This window comes from Seriola lalandi, unplaced genomic scaffold (assembly GCF_002814215.2).
Source record: "Seriola lalandi dorsalis isolate HSWRI2012SDOR001 ecotype SW California unplaced genomic scaffold, Sedor1 jcf7180002054516, whole genome shotgun sequence".
Taxonomy (NCBI): Eukaryota; Metazoa; Chordata; class Actinopteri; order Carangiformes; family Carangidae; genus Seriola; species Seriola lalandi.
In genome coordinates, this window is record NW_019525069.1 from 1,012,466 (window position 1) to 1,033,087 (window position 20,622).

General features: G+C 41.4%; 2 protein-coding genes across 3 annotated transcripts; one reads left to right on the forward strand and one right to left on the reverse strand.

Moving 5' to 3' along the window:
• Window positions 1–1,894: 1,894 nt before the first annotated feature.
• Window positions 1,895–4,603, reverse strand: hpdl (4-hydroxyphenylpyruvate dioxygenase-like). The gene is made up of 5 exons (XM_023413377.2): window positions 3,894–4,603; window positions 3,638–3,804; window positions 3,389–3,540; window positions 2,825–2,952; window positions 1,895–2,310 (listed from the first exon to the last, which is right to left on the reverse strand). The coding sequence occupies exons 1-5, from the start codon at window positions 4,586–4,588 to the stop codon at window positions 2,109–2,111; spliced, it is 1,344 nt and encodes a 447-aa protein (XP_023269145.1). The 5' UTR covers window positions 4,589–4,603; the 3' UTR covers window positions 1,895–2,108.
• An 819-nt stretch (window positions 4,604–5,422) lies between these two features.
• zranb1a (zinc finger, RAN-binding domain containing 1a) lies at window positions 5,423–20,340 on the forward strand. Of its 2 annotated transcripts, none has more exons than XM_023413379.2 (10): window positions 5,423–5,723; window positions 6,227–7,082; window positions 11,618–11,805; window positions 12,546–12,699; window positions 13,658–13,729; window positions 14,499–14,697; window positions 15,576–15,696; window positions 17,605–17,734; window positions 18,619–18,848; window positions 19,273–20,340. In XM_023413379.2, the coding sequence occupies exons 2-10, from the start codon at window positions 6,251–6,253 to the stop codon at window positions 19,486–19,488; spliced, it is 2,142 nt and encodes a 713-aa protein (XP_023269147.1). In that variant the 5' UTR covers window positions 5,423–5,723; window positions 6,227–6,250; the 3' UTR covers window positions 19,489–20,340. The 2 variants fall into 2 exon arrangements, with proteins under 2 accessions (XP_023269147.1, XP_087031992.1); XM_087175866.1 differs by having other exon boundaries at window positions 5,429–5,543.
• Window positions 20,341–20,622: the final 282 nt, after the last annotated feature.

Here is a 20,622-nt window from a genome sequence, read left to right on the forward strand (position 1 = left end):
GGGGGGGGTGACAAGTTGTTTTTAACCCCTTCAGCAGTCAGAGTATATGTCATAGCAAACTTTGAATGTTGTGTTTTGTTGTCCAAAAAGGCCAAAGATGAATCTTTGAGAAGAAGATGATCAAAACAGCTTATTATACAGGATTAGGAGTCTTGCAGTTCAACAACTTTGGCAGTGTGTGTTATGACTGTAAAAAACCATAGGGGGCAGTATCCACCAATCATAGTGCCACAAAGAGGCCAAAAGATTGAACTGAAGGGTAATGGCTTATATAGTTATTTTGTCTTGACTTTGTCTTTTGACTTTCTTAATGTAACTGTAGTTACCATATGGTAAACAGTAAATAGGAGGTGATCTTCCAACTCCCAGTACTGCGACCCCATGCAGAATGCTGAATGCCATCTGTGTTTCACACTGGCTGCAGACAGATGGCTAAAGCACTCCTGTTACAGGAGCCATCCCTCCTCAACTTTAATGAACAGTTAATCTTTCCCCTCCCTGACAAAACTCCCCATTTATGATTTAAGATTTAACAATTTGTGTTCATTTATAATTTTAAACGAATGCAGTCAGTCCACAAATTACTTCCAAAGCTGAATGAAGAGTACAGCTACAGTGTTCTGTATGTAGTATTTCTTGTTTGATAGTCACTCTTAGAATCAGAAATGTTCTATTAGTAGGCACAAATCCAATATACAGTCAATTCTAAAAGTTTACCTTTGCCAAGAGGGCGACACTTGAGTTAAAGAAGAACACTGACACCACTTGTCAAAATGCAGAAGTACATGCATTTACAAACTGACTTTTTGAAGCTTGTGGTTGAAAATTATTCTCCGGCGTTACTCAATGGGATACTGTAACTACAGTCAGGACATAAAAAGAGCATATGGCTTTCATGGAACGCCATCTAAATTTTCACTGCTTCTCATCTATCCCACTAATCCTTGCCTATAATGTTTATAGTCAAGTTAATTGAACTGGCACATCTCTGTGGGTTTGAAGATCCCTTCTAAGAGGCTCTAAAGCCATGTTTTTGCCAAAGCATGCATATCGCTAAAACCTCCGCAGCATCTGAAAGAGGTGCAGCTGTTCCTCTAGTAACGGTTCATGAGTGACTGTATGAGTGAGTTATTGAGAAAAAAGGGGCGCCTTAGCTCAGAACAGTGATTTTAATGTTTATATGATAAAGTCAACTAATAAAAATAACTAATAATCCTAGATAGGGCTACATTTTCAATCTAAATACTGTAGGGGTGAAAATCTAGATGAACATGTAAGCAGCCTTTTAGTGTACCTACTCTATGTAATTTAATCTGTAACATGGCATCAATAATGAGAGAAGTGTTCAGCTCATTTAATTACAGCATTCAAAATCAAAAAAAGGTAAAAGTTTGTAATTATTATTATCAAAATGTATTTCACATATCAAAAGTTAAAGGACTCATTATGAATAAAAATTACATCTGTGAGTGGTATATTACTTTATATGATTATATATTATTGTCTGATCTATAGCAGTAATATAGTTCTACTAGTACATCAAGTATATAAAAGGTTTGTAAAATCAGAATCTGCAAAGTAAATATTAGTAACTATAAATGTAGTGGAGTAAAAAGTACATTTCCGTCTCAAATGTTGTAGGGGAAAAGTACAAGGTACCATGAAATAGAAATTGTCCAGGAAAGTACGAAAACCGCTGGCAATGTTTACCTAAGATGACCTGAGAGATTTCAAGAACTCTTATTGTGAAGTTTGGCCCACAAGCATTCGAAGAAACACTGAGCACATTATTTTGTAGTAATTGGTTTTCACAGTCCGCTGTGAGTTACAAATTTATTGAGGAGCTCTGGAGTCATCAGTTGCTTTGCAGTGAAACACAAATAAAACAAAGACATTCTTTTACAGCAAGTGTATTTATGTTGTTGTCACGTTTCAAGCATAGTATGTAACATCTGTTTTTGAAGTACTTTGTTCACGATGCAGTTTTTATCTGTTCAGTCATATTTTACATCTTTTTTATATCTTACATATTTTTTTCTCTCACGTTGGTATATATATATAAAAAACACATTCAATAAAATAACCTCAGTTAATAATTTCTGGAGTGACTAATACTGAGCAGTGTGAACAGTTTTTGGGGATCCCTCTCCTTGAGAACCCCCCCTCTCATTCTCCATGTAGGCTTGCACCGACCTCCACAGCGCTCTGATGTTTCCCTCGCCAAAACCCGTCGCCCCTCTTCGCTCTATCAGCTCAAGGAAGAATGTGTCCTCTGCAAAGATGGGCTTGGTGAACACCTGGAGAAGGTATCTGGAAATAGACGATAACAAGTTGAGGACACTTGGCTGATCTTACATGAGGCATTTCACATCTGGGTTAGCCTCTGTTCTCATAGCTTTCACTGCTAGATGGAATTTCTCATGGACATTGGTCATTTTTTCTAAAAAAAAAAAATAAAAATAAAAATAAAACATTTCCTGAGGTTTTCTGTCCATATTCCATGGTCAGCGGAAATCTGCTACTGTACTGGACGGTAAAATTTGAACATCTTGTCATTTTGACAAGAATAAAAAACCATTTAACTACTAAGGCTCTCATGAGGCTCTGACTGTGATTATGTGCCTATGACTCATGGAATATGTTGTTTTTTAATACTTACCAAAATAATGATCTTTGAGCTGCTCAAATTTTATTATCCAGAACAGTGAGGAAACGGCTAGAAACCATCATTAATATGCTTGACACCTGCAAGAACCTCTATAAGAAAAAAAACAAAAAAACACTGACGTGTGAGACAAGTTTATGGCTCTTTATTGCCTCTCACCTTCTGTTTTCACTGGATGCTTTCTCTGATGAGAGATCCTGGTGCAGGTCTGTGTCCAGGAGAATGCCATGCTGCGCCAGCATCTGGGGGTTGTGTCCTGCAGCCTCTATTTCCTGCTGTTTTCCCACCTGTCACAGTACAACACAGCATAGGTAAAAGTGTTAATAAACAAGGTAGAAGATGATATGCTTGTAAATACAACCTGCATATTTCTATTATTTAATGTAATAATCAGCCATGGAAACTGACTTGTTAAAAGACCGTACATGTATAGTGAGAGACTCATACAGAAATGACACACAAAATAATAGAAAAGTAATGTTAATTTACTATTATACTAAGTCAGTGCTTGTAGTAAGTTTCCTTTTTGACTTAGAGGAAGTGATTCAGTTTCACAAGAACAGTGCAGCCTTGCAATGTCGTTGTCTAAAGACAACCCTGATCTGTCGCCTGTGTCTGTTTATTCACACATACTATATAATACCCTTTTTGACTTGCTGGATAAAATGTGGGTTAAGTCTTGCAGTAATCGAGTCATTACTGGTCTGAAAGAGTCGCTCAAACCTTGGTGTAGTAGGCGGGAGGAGGGGAGAAAAACTGTACACCAGCTTCAGCCATTGTATGTGCAGTAGAAACAATGTTTTTTGTGTACAGCCCAATGTGCTGGATCCCTGGGGCCCTGTGCTCCTCCAGGAAGGTATCGACCTGGTTCCTGCCTGAAATTAGAGCGAGCAGACGGTGACACAGGACTTGTGAGATCAGAAATGATGGCAGAATTTAAATACGTTGAAGGATGGGAGTGGCTGCTGTTACCTTGTTCAGGCAGTGATTCTGCAATGACAAACTTGCAATCAGGCTCTTTTTTGTCCACAGAGGGAAGAACGATGCCTGCTTTGCTGCATTTCCAGTACTCCATGGCGGTAAGACGCAGTCCAATGCCCTCCTGGTTTATGACAAAACCTTCGTCCAAATCTTCCTCACTACTCAGAAGAAGAAACAGTCGTCTTTATTGCTGACATCACATTAAACAAAATAAAGAGTATGACTATAAATGCCCATAGATCCTCACCTATCAATGAAAAACCTCTGGAAACCAAAAAGCTGCTCATACCACCTCATGACCTGGTGGGTGGTTTTCCTGGGACAGGCATAAGTTATGTGGTCAAAATGTGTGACTGGACAAGACCTGTCCTCTTCTTCTGAGCTGCTGTTCTTTTCAACAACATCAAACCCAGGCAAGAAGTTTCCCTCATATTTGGTCCTGTCGATTAGTGTGTGGCACACATTCCCCACAATGGATTTAACCACCAAGTAGGTGACAAGACCGCCCTCGTCCTGAACTGTGGTGGGAGGCACCAGGAAATTGCAGCCCAGATGGCGAAGAGCCTTGAATGACCTTTCCACATCCTCCACCTCGAAACACACGTTGCTTACAGTATCCACCGAATAATGTGGGCTGACATCGAACAGACATTTCGTGGAATTCTCCTGGTTGCATTTCCCCGAGTTGACCCGGTGTGTATCAGGTGAATGTTTGTCTGTGATGCCCAGCAGCTCTCCATTCATTTTCACACTGCTCTGGTTTGGTCTCTCATTCACGACGAAAACTGCCGCTCCTTTTCTGAAAGCCAGCTGCCTGGACCTTTCGGTTAGTCTGGTAGCAAACAAATTAAATTTGAACTTAGAGACGAGGTCGTTGGTTATTTTCTCCACGTTAGAAACGTGGAGCGAAATGTGGTGTAACCGACTCAAGTAAGCTGCCATGTTTTAGATGTGACGTTTTGACAGGAGGCGTGTCCAAAAAAATATAGGAACCCTGTCACAATAAATCTATTTTTAATTGTTCTTTCGGCATTTGTTTCAAACATAATGATACACATAAGACATTAATTTAAAATTATATATGTATGTATATTTGTGTACCTAGTAAAATACCAACATCTTAAAATAACCACTGATGTAACCTCGAGGTCAATAAAAGGTGATTCATAACCGACCAAAATTTCTTTTGTAATCCAAGACAAGCATGTACTTGTTTATTTATGTCCATGAAATCTCGTAATAGTGTTTCACTTTGGTGTAAAATAAATTAAAAGTAATAAAGGGCTTGTGGATTATCCCCTTCTCTGTACATAAAAATTGTTCCTTAGACTTGTTTAGATTCATTTGCTGTCTACAACATCTAGATTCTCGTTTTATTTATAAAAATCAAGTGACACAATTTCACCCCGCAATCACCATGAGTAATGAAGCTTTTACTGGTTCTAAAAAGCTCGGATATTTTAGAATCGTGTGGTCACCCGCCCCAGAGGTTAATGTTTTTTTTTAGCATAATATAAAAATGGCATGCTTCACAGTAGAGACTAAACATGACAGGCCCAAATCTCAGCAAATAGAAAAAGAATTGGAGCAACATAGTAAAGACCTTTTCTGCCCCTGAAAATCAGATGACCCCATTCTTTTGAACTTCTCATAAATTTTCGTTCATCAGAGGTTGTAATATTTCCGATGGGCTCTGAAGGCCCCACAGTACTGTCTTTCATCCAATCGCATTGAGCGCTGAGCCAGATGATTGGTGACGAAGGCAGGCTAGCGTTTATTTTGGCTCTGCTACTCATTTGTCTCACTGTCGCCGCCATTAAACAACACGGAGGCAATGTAAACCATGGAGTGTCGCGGATTTATACCATGATTCGAGGAGTACACAGGCTTTGCCAAGGTGTGGTTTATTCTGCGAGAGGTTAATGTGTCCATAAAGGTAAAAATGTGAGAGGCCAAAGGGTCCAAATAACTCGGATTGGGAAAGGTTTGATAGAGCAGGAGGAGGAGGGGGGACTGGACAAGAAGGGTTTGTTGTGGTTTTCAGCAGCACTTGAGAAACGAGCGCAGCCGCAAAACGGTAAGAGTTTGTCATATTTTCTTCAAATGTTCCCGTTAATTAAATGTCCTAGGACTGTACGTTTTATGAAATGTTCGGTAATTGTTAAAATTGACGGTGGCTATGAATGCTAGCTGTGTGGTTAGCCTACCAGCTAGCAAGCTAACACTAAAGACTGAAACATTACTACATGGTAATGCAGCAAAGCCACCCGTTCAAGTGAATTAAAGCCAGGCTCTTTACCACGCATATACTGTGATCGATAATAAATAGCTGACAGGCCATTTTAGTCTTTCAATAACAATACAATACAGTCTCAGCCTGCCAGTGTCATTGAAGATGCCCGACCAGATGCAAGTTAGTTTACAAACTGCTGGAACACATACTTGGAATAACTCAGTGCAATCTCTTCACTTGATTTATGTATCTCAAGTACATAACTATTTTATCATATTTATTGACCTTCAAGATGATTCCCAAAACTTCTGTTTATGACTCACATCTGGCTACATTTATCACCACAGTGTGACCAACCAAAGCGATCCACAATGACGGAACAGAAGATCAAGTGGGCTTGTGACTACTGCACCTATGAAAACTGGCCATCTGCGGTCAAGTGCACTATGTGCCGTGCACAGAGGTCGATGGGTCCCATCATCACAGAGGAACCTTACAAGAACAGCCCTGATCTGGCTCCCAGTGTAGAGTGGGACCCTCCCAGAACTGAGAGTGGCAGCAGCCTCCTCATCTGCCCTGACTCCAGTGCTAGGCCAAGGGTTAGGTCTGCTAGCATGGCTGAGATTGCCAGTAAGTGGTCCTGCCAGATGTGCACCTACTTGAACTGGCCTCGTGCAATCCGCTGCACGCAGTGCCTGTGTCAGCGTCCGAGGACCAGCAGCCCCACTGAGTCCCCACAGACTTCAGGCTCCAACGCAGGCTGCCGTCCTGCCCTCCACTCACCTGTGGACACCTGTGAGGAGTACAATGACAGAAACAGACTCAACACGCACCAGCAGCACTGGACATGCACAGCTTGTACTTACCAGAACTGGCCCAAAACTACAAAGTGTGTGGTGTGTGACCACCCCAAGCCCAACAACCAGGAAGCTATAGAGCTGGCAGAGTCTGCGGAGCCGTCACCCTTGATCAATGAGCAGGACAGGGCTCGGTGGAGAGGCAGTTGCAGTGGAGGCCAGGGCCAAAGGAGGTCACCTCCTATGCCCAAGAGGGAAGACAATGTTAAAATGGACTTCCAGAGGATAGAGCTTGCAGCTGCAGCCATGAGCAGCAAAGAGGAGCAAGAGGTCGACTTCAAGAAGCTAAAGCAGATTAGAAACAGAATGAGGAAAACAGACTGGCTGTTCCTCAATGCATGTGCTGGTGAGTTCTTATGTCTTTGCATGTCACTCCTATGTGGGCTGAAGTGATTAAATGATTAGTTGATTTGCAGAAAATAAATCCACAGTAATTAAGATAATAGATTAATCCATTTTCACTATATCATATTATTGTAAGTGATATATTTTGGGGATGTGGACAGTTGGTTGGACAAAACAAGGAATTTAAAGACATAAGGATGATGTCATTTTTCACATAACTTAGCATTTTCAAGATAAAATTATCTGTCAATAAATAAAAAAATGATAAGTGGATTGCACAATAATGCAGATGGATGGGGCTTTAATTTTTACATTCTTTGCTTGTAGTGTGTCCCATGCATTCCTCAGTAATGATGACAAATAGTCAAAGTATTTACTGGGCTTGGATTATGTGTGAGAATACTATTGCCCTCATTCCCTCTGTGGCTCACCTGAATAGCTTTACTGGTACAAAGAATCCATACCCGTGCCCCAATTTTTTCCCTGTAAAAACATAACTATTGTCGCGCCAGTTTTTTGTTTCCTCCCATGATGTCATGCTGAGTAATGACAGAGTGAGTTGCTCCAGTCAGAGGCAACACTTTGATTGTTTTTGTCCCCAAGGCCAAACATTTAGTTTCCGCTTACTTCTGTTTTATTACAGAGCAGATGGAGCCTCACCCTATGAAGGCCAAGGTTGCAGAGTGGTGTTATCCACTTGGTGTTTTATTAATGAATGACAAAATGTCTAATTGTTTAGATTCCAAATATTAGAGTACAATGGGAATTTTGGAAAAAGAGGGCTTGGCAAGCTCTGTGAGAAGGTTTCATTTCACCAGGTGGTGCTCTCAGGTGGAAACTCTCCACTGTAGTGAGATGATACTCATCATCAACAAAGCATAAATGATGCTGAATGGCAGCGTAATAAAGATGTGTAGCTAAATGGCTAGTGGGAATTTGATCCAACTCATCACGGAACCCCTAGCTGTCCTTGCTGTGACACTGAGAGAGAGCCTTTGAGAAACTGAGAGGGTGTGAGTGCTTCCCAGCCGGTGGGGATGAATGGGCCGTCTGGGCAGTGCAGGGCGAGTGGAGCCTGCAGACCAGAGGCTCTCCTGGCTCGCAGTCAACACACCCTGTAAACAGTGGTGCTTATGTGCTGAGGAGGGGCCCCCAGGAGGCAAAAATAGCCTTGACAAGACATGTACACCAGTCAACAAAAAAAGCAAAAAAGCATGAAGTCAGCACATGATCAGTGTCCTAATGACCTTTGCACTGGTTGCCCTTTTGAGCTTGTTGTTGAGGAACAGAAAACATTACTCTTAGGTGACAGTGGCACAGTTTCTTTTCTCACATATGTCCTACATGTACCTTTAGGCCTTTAACTGCCTTTTTGATTTTGATTCTTGCTCCTGCTGTGTCTTTGTTCATGCTATGTCAGCTGACTTGTTTTAGTTATGCTGCTTGTGCTACAGTTTGGCTCTTCAAAGTGTTTGTAGATGGAGGAAGTGCCTGAGCCAAGCAGCACATTATGACCAAGCCAAGCACTTCCTCAGGTCTCACAACTTGATCTCTCTTTGCTCTACTGTTTCCCCACATTTCTGGTTTAATGTTTTTTCAGAGCTCTGCGTTTGGGCCAAAATCAGATGATCCCATTGATTCTGCGTTCCCACCAAAGGAAGCAGACTCTGTTTGTGTAATATTGTTCTTTTGTTTTATCAAAGACTATAACTGGTGAGCCTTGAAATTGCAGATAATGCTAGTTTGTATAAACACATTATGCTCATAGTTTGATTTTGCTCGTGATGATGATGTGTGCAGTTTATGTGATTAGTGTGATTATATATAAAAAAAAAAAAAAAAAAACATTGTGGATTGCCACAAGTATTGCCTTCAAGCACTCGAAATGATCCGCCACTCATAACTACAAAATCATACCTAAAATTATATCAGCTTGTAGGGTGTGGTCACAACTACTATTAACTCTTTTTTGGGCTCTAAAGTTTCGTAGTGAGTTATAATGTGATTGGTTCAAACAACCACAACAACACAAGACAAATGTTTCTCCAGCTGTTCACTATGTCATATTACAGTAGTTTATTGTGGACATGTCTGACCATGCGGTAAACTGTGTCTAATATTAGCTTACAGTCTTTCACAACCTGCATGATGTGCAAAGGTGATTGGACAGGAAGGACAGAGACAAACTTCTGGGATCGTGACATGAGCACTGTCTTGTCGTCAACATTGTTAAACGACGAGGCGCCTTTTGGTTCAGAATTGGTCGCCTGGTGCCATTGTATGCTGTCATGCCTCATGTTTTGGATGGCCCATTTCTGACTGGACTGGTTGGCTCTTTTGAAGACTGATATTGTACAGACTGATTCCAGCATAAGAGGTTGACACTATTAATATTGTGAAGTACACATTATGTAGTAACCTTCACACAATAGCACTGTGGCAGTTAGTAAATGAGAAGTTAATGTAAAAGGAAGCAACTGCCAAACCCTCGAACAGCTTCACATGCAGTATGCCCAGGGAACCTCAAGGGGTTCTTGAAGATTAAAAAAATGGTAACAAGAAATTAATTTGTGAAATTAAATGAGACTGAGAACTGTAAATCAAACTGCGTCTTTTGAACATAACCTCCTATTTCATATTTTAAAACTTTAATTCTTTACATTTGTTGTTTTCCACTGTCCACAATTGTTCTATTTCCTTTTGGCTTTCCTTTTCTTTCTTTTATTAGATAGGATTGCATAGAGGTAGACAGGAAACAAAGATGTAGAGTGCGAGTGGTGTATTACATGCAACACAGCTCCTTGGCTGGAATTGAACCATGGAAATTTGCCATTTTGTGATTTGCACCTTAACTTTTAGGTCATCAGGATGCCGCTGCCATTTTTGTTTGGCATCTCTGGTACCAAAGGACCAAATGTGGAAAAACAAATCAGCAAGACTAGCTGACTAAATAAAAGAATCTTTTTCATTTCACCAGTGTGTTTTGGTGTAAGGCCGTCATCAGGGTGTTTTTTGCAATGTGAAATATCACATATTAGCATCACACTTAATATTGACACTTTCATAGTGAGAATGCCCTACATATGAGGAGTCTTGTTTTTTTTTATTATGACAGCTCTGACCTAAACCAAGCAAACCACCTTCAAAACAGTTCACTGTATTGTTTACTTTTTTTATACTGTGTCCAGCATGGCAGTAGCTACAATGCAGCCAAAATCATTGGGTATCTATTTATGGAAATGTCTTTGCAAAATACCACCCAGCATGTTTAAAAGGGAGACCTGCCATTCTTTGCGTGTTCAAATCAAGGTTCTCTCAAGGTAACTGTCCTCTGCCCTGCCAAAGAGAACATCCTCACATAAGGCAATATGGTCAAATTAGCCAGCGCTGCAGCGTTTACTGTGCTGCCTAGCTGCCGCTCATTTCACTCACAACAGATGTTGAGACTACAATGTCCAAAAGGGGAGGGGGGGGGACGCTAATCTGCACAGGCTGTCCTCTGTCTGACACAGCTCTCTGATAGCTCTGCATTATGAGCTACACTGCTCTGTCTGTTCTGCTGTGTTGTAGCCCGACAGTGTGATAACTGTTCTCACACTGGGTTAGCTAGTGGCAACATCTAGAGGTCATCTGAACTGTGGATTGACGTCAAGAGCTGGAGCGCTCTGTTCACTCGGAATTCTTTTTACATTTAACTCTTTTCCTCTAGTTGAATTCTCCATGCAAATTCCCTCCAGATTTAAATATTAATTGGTTGTGACCGAGAACAGTATGATGAGTTAGCACAGTTTGATGGATATTTCTGTACCTCCCTCATTGAACATGGCAAGCTGTCTGTTACATCTTGTTTCTATTACAAGCAGGGACATGGAGTTGGAGCAGCTCCAAGAGCCGGTCTAATCCATTTACAAAGCAAAGGCCTCTTTTAAAAGGATTCCCATGTCTTTCTACATTAATTTATTTTCTTTGCAGATGTGTTTGAACAGAAAACACTAGTATTTGGCATCGTAGATTCACACACACTCAGTCGCCAGTGTATTAGGTACACCTAGCTAGTCTTATACAACAGCCCTGCAATAAACACTACCTGCAGGAAGGTTATGATGTTTACACAGGGGTTGAGTCATCTTTATGGTCTATTCAGAGGTTGTTATTTGTAATGCTGTTGCATGTATTGCCTTATATTGTGACACATTTCTAATATTTAATATAATAGTCTTTCCTCGTGGTTATAAATGGCGTGAATATGCCTTGTGTTGTCAGCAGCGGTTTGTGTACAGACTTGCAGTTTAAGTTGAGACAGCTGTTGAGTATGGATTGTTTTTTCTGAACACCAACTGTTCTTTGTTCCTTTAAAGATAGATTGTAAACAATATAGATGTGTGTCAACTGCGTCTGACTTCAATAGCCTGTGTTTATGAATTCCTGGAAGAGCAACTGCACTAGTATATTCAGGCCCTGATGCAGCTTTATATTCCAGTGCCAACATTTGTTTCCTATTTTCTGACCTTCCTTCCTCTCCTCCCTCTGATGCAGGCGTCGTGGAGGGAGACCTGGCGGCAGTGGAAGCCTACAAGTCGTCTGGAGGCGACATCGCCCGGCAACTCACCGCTGACGAGGTGCAGCTCCTCAACCGGTCCTCAGCGTTTGATGTGGGCTTCACCCTGGTCCATCTGGCTATTCGCTTCCAGAGGCAGGACATGTTAGCCATCCTGCTAACAGAGGTAAGAATGCTTGGTTTTACTAACTTGTGTGAACTAAAACTCTTTAAGCAAGTGGACCCAAAATGTACTGTTAGTTTATTTAACAGCTCGTGCCTCTATTAAACCTTTTCAACACACATTATAGAACACACCAAGCAGCAGAATCAGAATGCAAATTTTCATTTAAGGCTTATATGAAGACATGTATCATCTTATAGAAAAGGCATTGTAAAAAAGTCTGACAATATATTTTGTCATCTACACAAGAAGTCAGAATTGCTCCTGTAATTTTGATGCTATTCTGGACTCCTCCTTGTCTCCCATGTCAGTCTATAATTGTTCTGCGCCAGAGTAGACGATATATAGCAGATGCCTGTAATGCCTATAATTACAGCGGAAGTGCACTTTGAGGATTAGGTGGAGGATTAGCCTGGCTGCAGTCCTGTCACTGGTTCCTAATGGACGTGATGCCACAGAGCTGATGTGGTTTGCAAGGAGGGCAGGCAACGATTAAGAGAGTCACAAAGGGCTGCACTGTCAAACCAGTCACTGTGTACTGCAGAATTTAATCCTTAATATACTAAATACATACAATAATGCACTTGTATATAAATAGTAATAGTGGGTGATTATTTCATATGTTCATGGTCTTGATATTCCCTTGTAATCGTGTCAACAAATGGTTTGTATATGGAAACATGGTGGTTCTCAGTTGTCATGTGGGAATGAATGAAAGTAAGTTAGATGTGTATGTCTTTAAGGTGAACCAGCAGGCAGCTAAGTGCATCCCCTCCATGGTGTGTCCCGAGCTGACGGAGCAGATCCGCAGGGAAATTGCAGCTTCACTACATCAACGCAAAGGAGACTTCGCCTGTTACTTCCTCACTGACCTGGTCACCTTCACGCTGCCTGCAGGTACCTGTGACATATTGACGATGACATAACTTCACTTGTTGGTCTTCCTTGCATATGTGTTATATAACACCACCGCTGTTTATCCCTCCATGCATTTATTTAGCTTTATTAGCCTGTGCTGCCAGGAAAAAAAAGTTTTTTTTCTCAAAATACACCACAAATTAAACAACCCCCTCCCACCCCAACAACCAGTCTGAACAATTGGTGTTGAATATCACAAGTTGTACTCGCTCTGCCAGGGAAAAATTTATTTAGCAATTTTGGATACTGTACTCATGCTTATATTTCATGCACATTTCAAGAATTTTCCTCTAAATAGTTTAAATGCGCAGCATTTCAGTGTGAGATCTTAACTGTTTTCCCCCTCACTGGAGAATTGGAAGAATGACGCTCAGCCTTATTGTGCCGCATAGCTCAGAGAAACAGCGGCTCTGTGTCCTGTCCCTGTGGCGTAATGTCTTCGCTGAAATGACATGCACTTTGCTTTTCAGAACTACCAGTTGTATTGTGATTCCAAGCTGGCAGTGCCGCTGGGATGAAAGATTATGCAGGCTTCACTGATAGATATGATCCCCCCCCCCCCCCCCCCGTGCTATGCCAAATATTTCTTTGCAGACTGAATTTGGCCCGAGGCCAGCTGCAAGGCACTCTCCCTCAATTTCTGTGTGTCTCTCTCTCTTTCAGACAAAGCCAGTGCCATTCACTATTGAGCCAGAGAATGGCCACCAGTGTTCTGGCTTTGTGTGTGCACAGTTCAATACTCACACAGAAACACAACATGCTGCACAGAGCTTGTGTTTACAGTGTGCCATTGACAAAATGTCAGCCAGTGAATGTAATTGCAAAGAATATCCCCTCTGTGTGTCATTACTGTAGCATTTCTCCTGTCCTTGGTGCAGTGTACCATTAGCTTATAATGAGCATGAAAACGTAATATCTTTCCCATGTGTCTTTGCAGATATAGAGGACCTGCCGCCTGCTGTCCAAGAGAAGCTGTTTGATGAGGTGTTGGATCGGGATGTGCAGAAAGGTACCCAAGATTTATTTATGTCCGTATCTGGTATCTGCATGTGTCCCACTTCTGCATTCATGTTAGTCCAGTCGCATGTGTTCAGACATACCGGGTTTTGAATGCCTGTGATTCACGATCTGGCCGAGCTATGGAAGGAGCTTGTGTCTAAAAACCAACATCTGCTCTTGTGCTCTTCTCTTCTCCAGGCAGCTCACTGCCTCCTGCTTCATCTTCTGTCCTCTTTCTTATTAGGTTATTTGAGCTCACTGGTTTCCTCCCACACACTTAACTAGTGACACACTCCCAGGACTCTGTGTGAATGTTTGTGAACATACATTTACGTTTCTGTGTTGTACTGAAGATACAAGTGAAATCTTGTGACCTATTTAAGCCTCTATAAACTGGATTACAGAGGAGAGGTGTTCTGGGTTTTTTGGGTTTTGCATGGAAAGTAGCTGAGGAATCAGTTAAGGTGTGTTTTTAATAATATTCCAGGAGGAAAGAAAAATGTGGAAAGCAGGCTTTGCAATGCTCAATTTGTCTCCATAACAACTCGCTGCAGCAGCTGCACATCTTTAATGCTCAACACAGCATCTATGCTCCCATGCTGAGTGTTCTTGTGGATAGATTAAAGACTCTCAGTTGGTAATTTTTTTAAAATCCCCATTTAATTATGTTTGTTCTAAAAGGATAAACTTAAGAAATTATATCCTGTTCTCTCTACTTTTTAGTGCAGAGTATGACATACCCACAATGCATTTCGTCTTGTTTGTCTTACTGTGTATAGAGTTGGAAGAGGAATCTCCTGTCATCAACTGGTCTTTGGAGCTGGGCACGCGCCTGGACAGTCGCCTGTATGCCTTATGGAACCGCACGGCCGGAGACTGTCTGTTGGACTCTGTTCTGCAGGCCACCTGGGGCATCTATGACAAGGACTCTGTCCTCCGCAAGACCCTCCATGACAGCCTGCATGACTGCTCCCATTGGTGAGACACCCATCTCTGATCAGAGTCCCAATGGTCACATAAATCCAGGAAGCTGCTTTTTTTTTTTTTTTTTTTAATGTTTGAAATATGATGCAATATGCCACAAATCCAAAGGCTTGTTAATGGTACTCTTACAGAAATCTGACACAATTAGACTTTTTTTCTTGACCCAATATTATCTGAATGAACTGACTTCTGAAATATGAAACTTGACACCTGAAAATCTCCTCAACTTTGCAGGCTCGATTGCATATTCAAAAAGAGCTTTGTGTCGTCAGCATAAAAGCAAAGATTTTCAAAGGAAATAAAGCCTGAGTGAGACCGAGGTGAAAGTTGCAACTTGCCCCAAACAAGATTTGACACATTTAAAAAAAAAAACATAAAAGTAACTCCTTCACAAAGATGTTGCCTTTATGTAAAGGTGAAGATAGGTTAAGGACATCACTAAATACTAGTGAAATTTGAGAAAAGTAAAGGTTGCTGCCAGTGGACAGCCACGTCATGCTGCCAGTTATGTTGTTGGAGTTTGACCTGCAGGCTATAGAAGCATTTCCTCATGATATTTACATAACTTCTCTCATACATTCAAATACAGTAGGTTTGATTACTTAGTAAAAGTAAGAGATGAAAGAGATGTTCTCCTTTTCAATGTGCGTTGCAGTGGGTATGTGGATGATTTCGATCAATATGCATGACTAGGTTTATTTTTATCTTCTTAAAAAGAGCCTGATATAGTTATTTAGAAGAAGTTAAGTAAAAAGGTAAATAAAGTGCTGTGTACCACTACAGTAGTAATACTATAGAAGCAGGGTGACATAAACCCAACATTTGATTGAAATGAACTTTAAAAATAGTCTAAAATGTAACTTTTGTTTTAGGTTTTACACACGCTGGAAGGAGTGGGAGTCGTGGTACTCGCAGAGCTTCGGTTTGCATTTCTCCCTGAGAGAGGAACAGTGGCAGGAGGATTGGGCGTTCATCCTGTCTTTGGCCAGCCAGGTAATTATGAGGTTCCTTCTGGTTTACTCACTTCCTCCCCGAGTCCACTATCAATCGAAAGACAGAAAACTGGCTCAGTATGGTGTGGCCGGTCTGTTAAAGTGTGTTAGAGGATAGAGGTTGGAAAATACAGCATGTAAATTGACGTGTTCTCACAGACAAAATGGCAGGTTTCATTTATTTTTCATGCTTGGAAATTCAAATGTGATTTTAACAATAGAAATGACACCATGGTAATTATTTGACTGTAACTTGATTTAAAAGATCATTAAACTGCCGGGTCCACATTTACACATGCAGGAACTTCACTTCCTCATTTTTGGCACCAAAAGAACAAATTGTAAACTGTCTCCTTGTTTGGTTTTCATCAACATACCAAGATAAAAAAGATAAAAGCAGTCTGCAGATTTTTCTTGTAAACAAGCACGGTTATGTATATTTACATTTAGTGACTCACTAAAACATTGTGTCCGTCCTTCAGTCCTAATACACACGTTTAATTCATTTTCTTCCTCATGAATCATTTATGAAGCAGATATTTTTTTCCATTATTCTATATTTCCTTATACACTTGCATTGTTTGCATTGGTCAGTAGATCGGTGAAATAGCTTGGCTGGCATGCACTACACATTTGCATTATATTATGTGTGTGTATTCTTAGAGCAGGAAATGCAAATAAAACAGGGATCTGCTTATAGCACCACAGGAAATTTTAAAACTCCCCAGGGTGCCTTTTTACTGTGCAATAAATTCATAGTAGTAATGATTTGTGTTTTTGAGTTCAAGTTAGGTATTTTTTTATGTTTCCATCATGTCTTTTCACTGCGATTTGCATGAGCCACAATCTTATAGTGGCTGTCATAAAAATGTAATTTAATGGACAAACCTCCAGTTACAGTCGAGTGTTTAAAAAAAAAAACATAAAATCCAATTTGATTTGGAACAAAATGAATACCTAAGCGATTGATGGAGAGACAGCACTGTGTGGTTTAAAAAGTCTGAATATGGAAACCAACTTTTAACTGCACTGATCCTCCACCGTCAGCGTGCTCACTCATTCATAAATGCACTAAAAGGTGAAAGCAATTTAGCACTCAGTGTGTATCAGCACTGTCTTATCTTAATGCTTTTGGAGTGCTGCTCATCAACGTTCATGTAAGACAGTGAAGTGAATTGCAATGGGGCTGAAGGGGAGACGGTCGAGAGAGCGGCACTGTGGAAGGTGGGGCGTGTGTGAATGACAGGGAGGAGACGAGCAGTTATTACAGATACCCTAAGATGGAGTTGCAGATTGACAGACAGCTCATCTGCGTGGCTGGCACGCCTGCTGAAGCAGCACTCCTTCCCAACATGTGACCTTGGGATTACAGGCATTTAGCACAGAGAGCCACTCCACCAGCAGTATAAACAAACACAGCAAAAGCTACCATGTGATAACCTCATCTGAGGCTTTGGCAGTGACGGAGAGATGAGAGCCAAAGGATAAGATCAGCTTTTACATATCCCATCCCTTAAGTGTGGATGACTTTGAAGCCCCCTTTTTAACATGAAATGTCATTGTAGCTGTAGTATATTTAAAAGCAGTTATGTAATCTGCTTTCTGCTTATTCAGATGGTACAACTGAGAGATGAGAAGGAGAAGGAGAGAGAGAGAGGGAGAGGGAGAGGGAGGATGGCATGTAGACGCACTCAGAGCTGCAGCATTTCAGGTTCACACTGTACAGGACACTCTGTTTTGCAATATGATCACAGTGCTTTGCATTCTCAGCCCTCTTCACTATTTTTAGTCATATTTATATTGAATGTACAACTGGGGGAAGTTTATATGATGACGACTACTGTATGATGATGTGTGTGTGTGTGTGTTTTTTATTTTTTTTTGTGTCTCTTTTTCCCTCCCCACTCAGCCCGGGGCCAGCCTGGAGCAGACCCACATTTTTGTTCTCGCACACATTCTTCGCAGACCCATCATAGTCTACGGAGTGAAATACTACAAAAGTTTCCGTGGGGAAACGTTAGGATACACTCGTTTTCAAGGTGAGACGGCATTTGCAGAAACCTGGAAGATCTTAATAGAACATTACACAAGAACAATTATATAAGACATATTTTCCTTTTTGAGTGATTCTTTAAAGCACATTCCTCCTGTGGCATCTTATCATGCAGGTAGTTTTGGTTTTATTTACTGTTCACAAACCTCAATAGGAGCTGTTTCGCTGGAGCCACTTTCTCCTGAAGAAATAGTCCCTATGAAATAACTTTTTGTAGTTTTTCTGAGCTGTCGGCCCTGCAAAAGAAAATCCATTCACCTCTATTGTATTAGAGTGGAGGCAGACATCTTATCCACTCTGAAAAACCTGGGAAAATAAAACCAAAATTGTGTGTATGGCTTCAGGTCACCAAATTACCTATTTAGGATGAACTGACCTTTTTAAGTTGCTTGGGCTCACTTTGTGGACTGTGCATTGATTCTACCTCGAGGTGTGTACAACACCTGACTCAGTACATGAGTGCAGTCTGACAGGTTATTAATTGGGGAGGAACTGGAGCCACAGCTTTAGTCTATGTTGTGTGTCTGCTGATTGGTAGTGTGTATTTGGAGCAGCAAGTGTTAAGGCAGGAGTCAGAGCGGAGAGGGGAGGGGAGGGTGTGCTCCTGAAGAAGCAGGGCACCAGGCTGCACCACTGAGCTGCTCTCTGCTCACAATGACCCAGTTGTTTCCAGTCAGCTGAAACGCAGCCACTTCTGATGTCAGGTCAGATCTGAGTTGGTGCTTGGCCCCAACTGACATTCACACACGGTGCAATTTCAGCGTACAGCTGCAGGGCCTGTCCCTTCCAGGTGGCTCCAGTGTCGTGGCTTCCGTTAGCTCCCAGCTGGTCTGACTTGCTGTGTGTGTGTGTGTGTGTGTGTGTGTTCAGGTGTGTACCTGCCTCTGTTATGGGAGCAAAGTTTCTGCTGGAAGAGCCCCATCGCCCTGGGCTACACGCGGGGCCACTTCTCGGCCCTGGTAGCCATGGAGAACGATGGCTACGACAATCGCGGTGCGGGCGCCAACCTCAATACTGACGATGATGTCACTGTCACTTTCTTGCCACTGGTGGACAGCGAGAGGAAGCTGCTGCACATTCACTTCCTGTCTGCACAAGAGGTATGGTCTGATGAACAGCTGGAGATAGTTTTCTATTTTCTGTGAATTTATCTTGATATTTATTATTAAAATCAGGGTGAAATTGAACTTAAATTTACTTGCATGCTAACAGGAACTCGTTCATTTTACGCATAACTGTTACCAGAATAGTTTGAGCTTACAATCGGTGTGTTTGTGTAGCAGAAAACTTAACATACCTGGAGACATAAAATCATATTAAACAAATATGCTAATTTTACAAAAATCTGGGTACATTTTGAAGGAAACATGAAAACGATGAAGCTTATGTGCAGCTTATGGTGTCAGGTTACCACAAATTGCTTCCAGCATGCAGCCGTGAATTGGTTGTGTAGGTTTGTGAAGCATGACTGTGGTCACCAGTAGTTTTCACGTCTTAAATATTCCCCGTTTGTCTGGGACTCAGATGGGCAACGAGGAGCAGCAAGAAAAGCTGCTGCGGGAATGGCTGGACTGCTGCGTGACAGAAGGAGGAATGCTGGCAGCCATGCAGAAGAGCTCTCGCCGCCGCAACCACCCCCTGGTCACCCAGATGGTGGAGAAGTGGTTGGACAGATACCGCCAGATCCGCCCCTGTGCCTCTCTCTCCGACGGCGAGGAAGAGGAGGACGAAGACGAGTGAGTGAGGGGGATGTTAAGAAGAGAGTGCAAGCTCTTAAATGTTGAGACTGGACACTGTAGGCTCTGGGAGAGAACCTTACTATCTACATTTCTTTCTTTTTTTTTTTTTTCTTTCTCCAAAATGTAAATCTTTAACTTGTAATAATGCATGTGTTCTGTGAGCTCTGTGATAGAAAAAAAAAAAAAAAAAAACCAGCACCAACAAACAGAATCCTGATTACTGCTCCTTTTGAAAGCACATCAAGTCCACTTAGTTTGCCTTCCTATACTCAGATGTCTCCTCATTTGTTATTAAAGTAATTATCTCGACCTGAGAGAAATACTAGGACATATAGGAAAATATACTGTATTTAAGGAAATCCCGAAGCTGCACTAGATGAGAAATTTCATTTACAGAATTGCCTGACAGAAATTTTGCTTACAACTGAGAGGATGCCAATCCTTGTGTGTATGTTTAAAATTTAAAGAGCACCTGTTTTTCCTGATTGCTGATCCCTCTGCACACCCCTTCTGATGTTGGATTTATTTATTTGTCTTGGACAGTTAGCGCACGGAGGCGATACCTTTTTTTTTTTTTTTTTTCTTTTCTTTTTTTTTCTGCCCCGTTTTATCTGTGTTTTGTTTGATCCACTCAAGTCTTGAAGTATTTTATTTTGCACAGATAAAAACCTACATTCTGTGAGGGGAGGGGGGGGAAAAATGACGTACAAGTTTACTGACATTTTTATGTGTGATTTAGTAGCTCATGTTGATGTTAAGAGTGGGTGGTGGTGACGCTGGTGGGGAAAAGTGAAAACCAAACACTCTGCCTCTTTCTATGGAGTGCATTAATATTAAATTTGACTCACTTGCATCCTCTTCGTTGCCATTTGTATTTGTTTTCAAATTTGTCATTCTTGTGATGTCTGAGAAATAATTTCCCCTCTTGCTACAAGCTAAAATAACTCAAAACTCACTGGGTGACGGTGCACTGGAACATATCTAAATATAGTCCCTCTGAAGTGCAAAGTTGAAGTCTGTCTAAAAGGAGCAACACATTGTTTTGCAAGAATCACCCTCTTGGGGGGCCCCAAGAGGGTGATTCTTGGATGGATGAGTCAAAACCTCAACACAAAATTACTTCCTCCATTTTAAC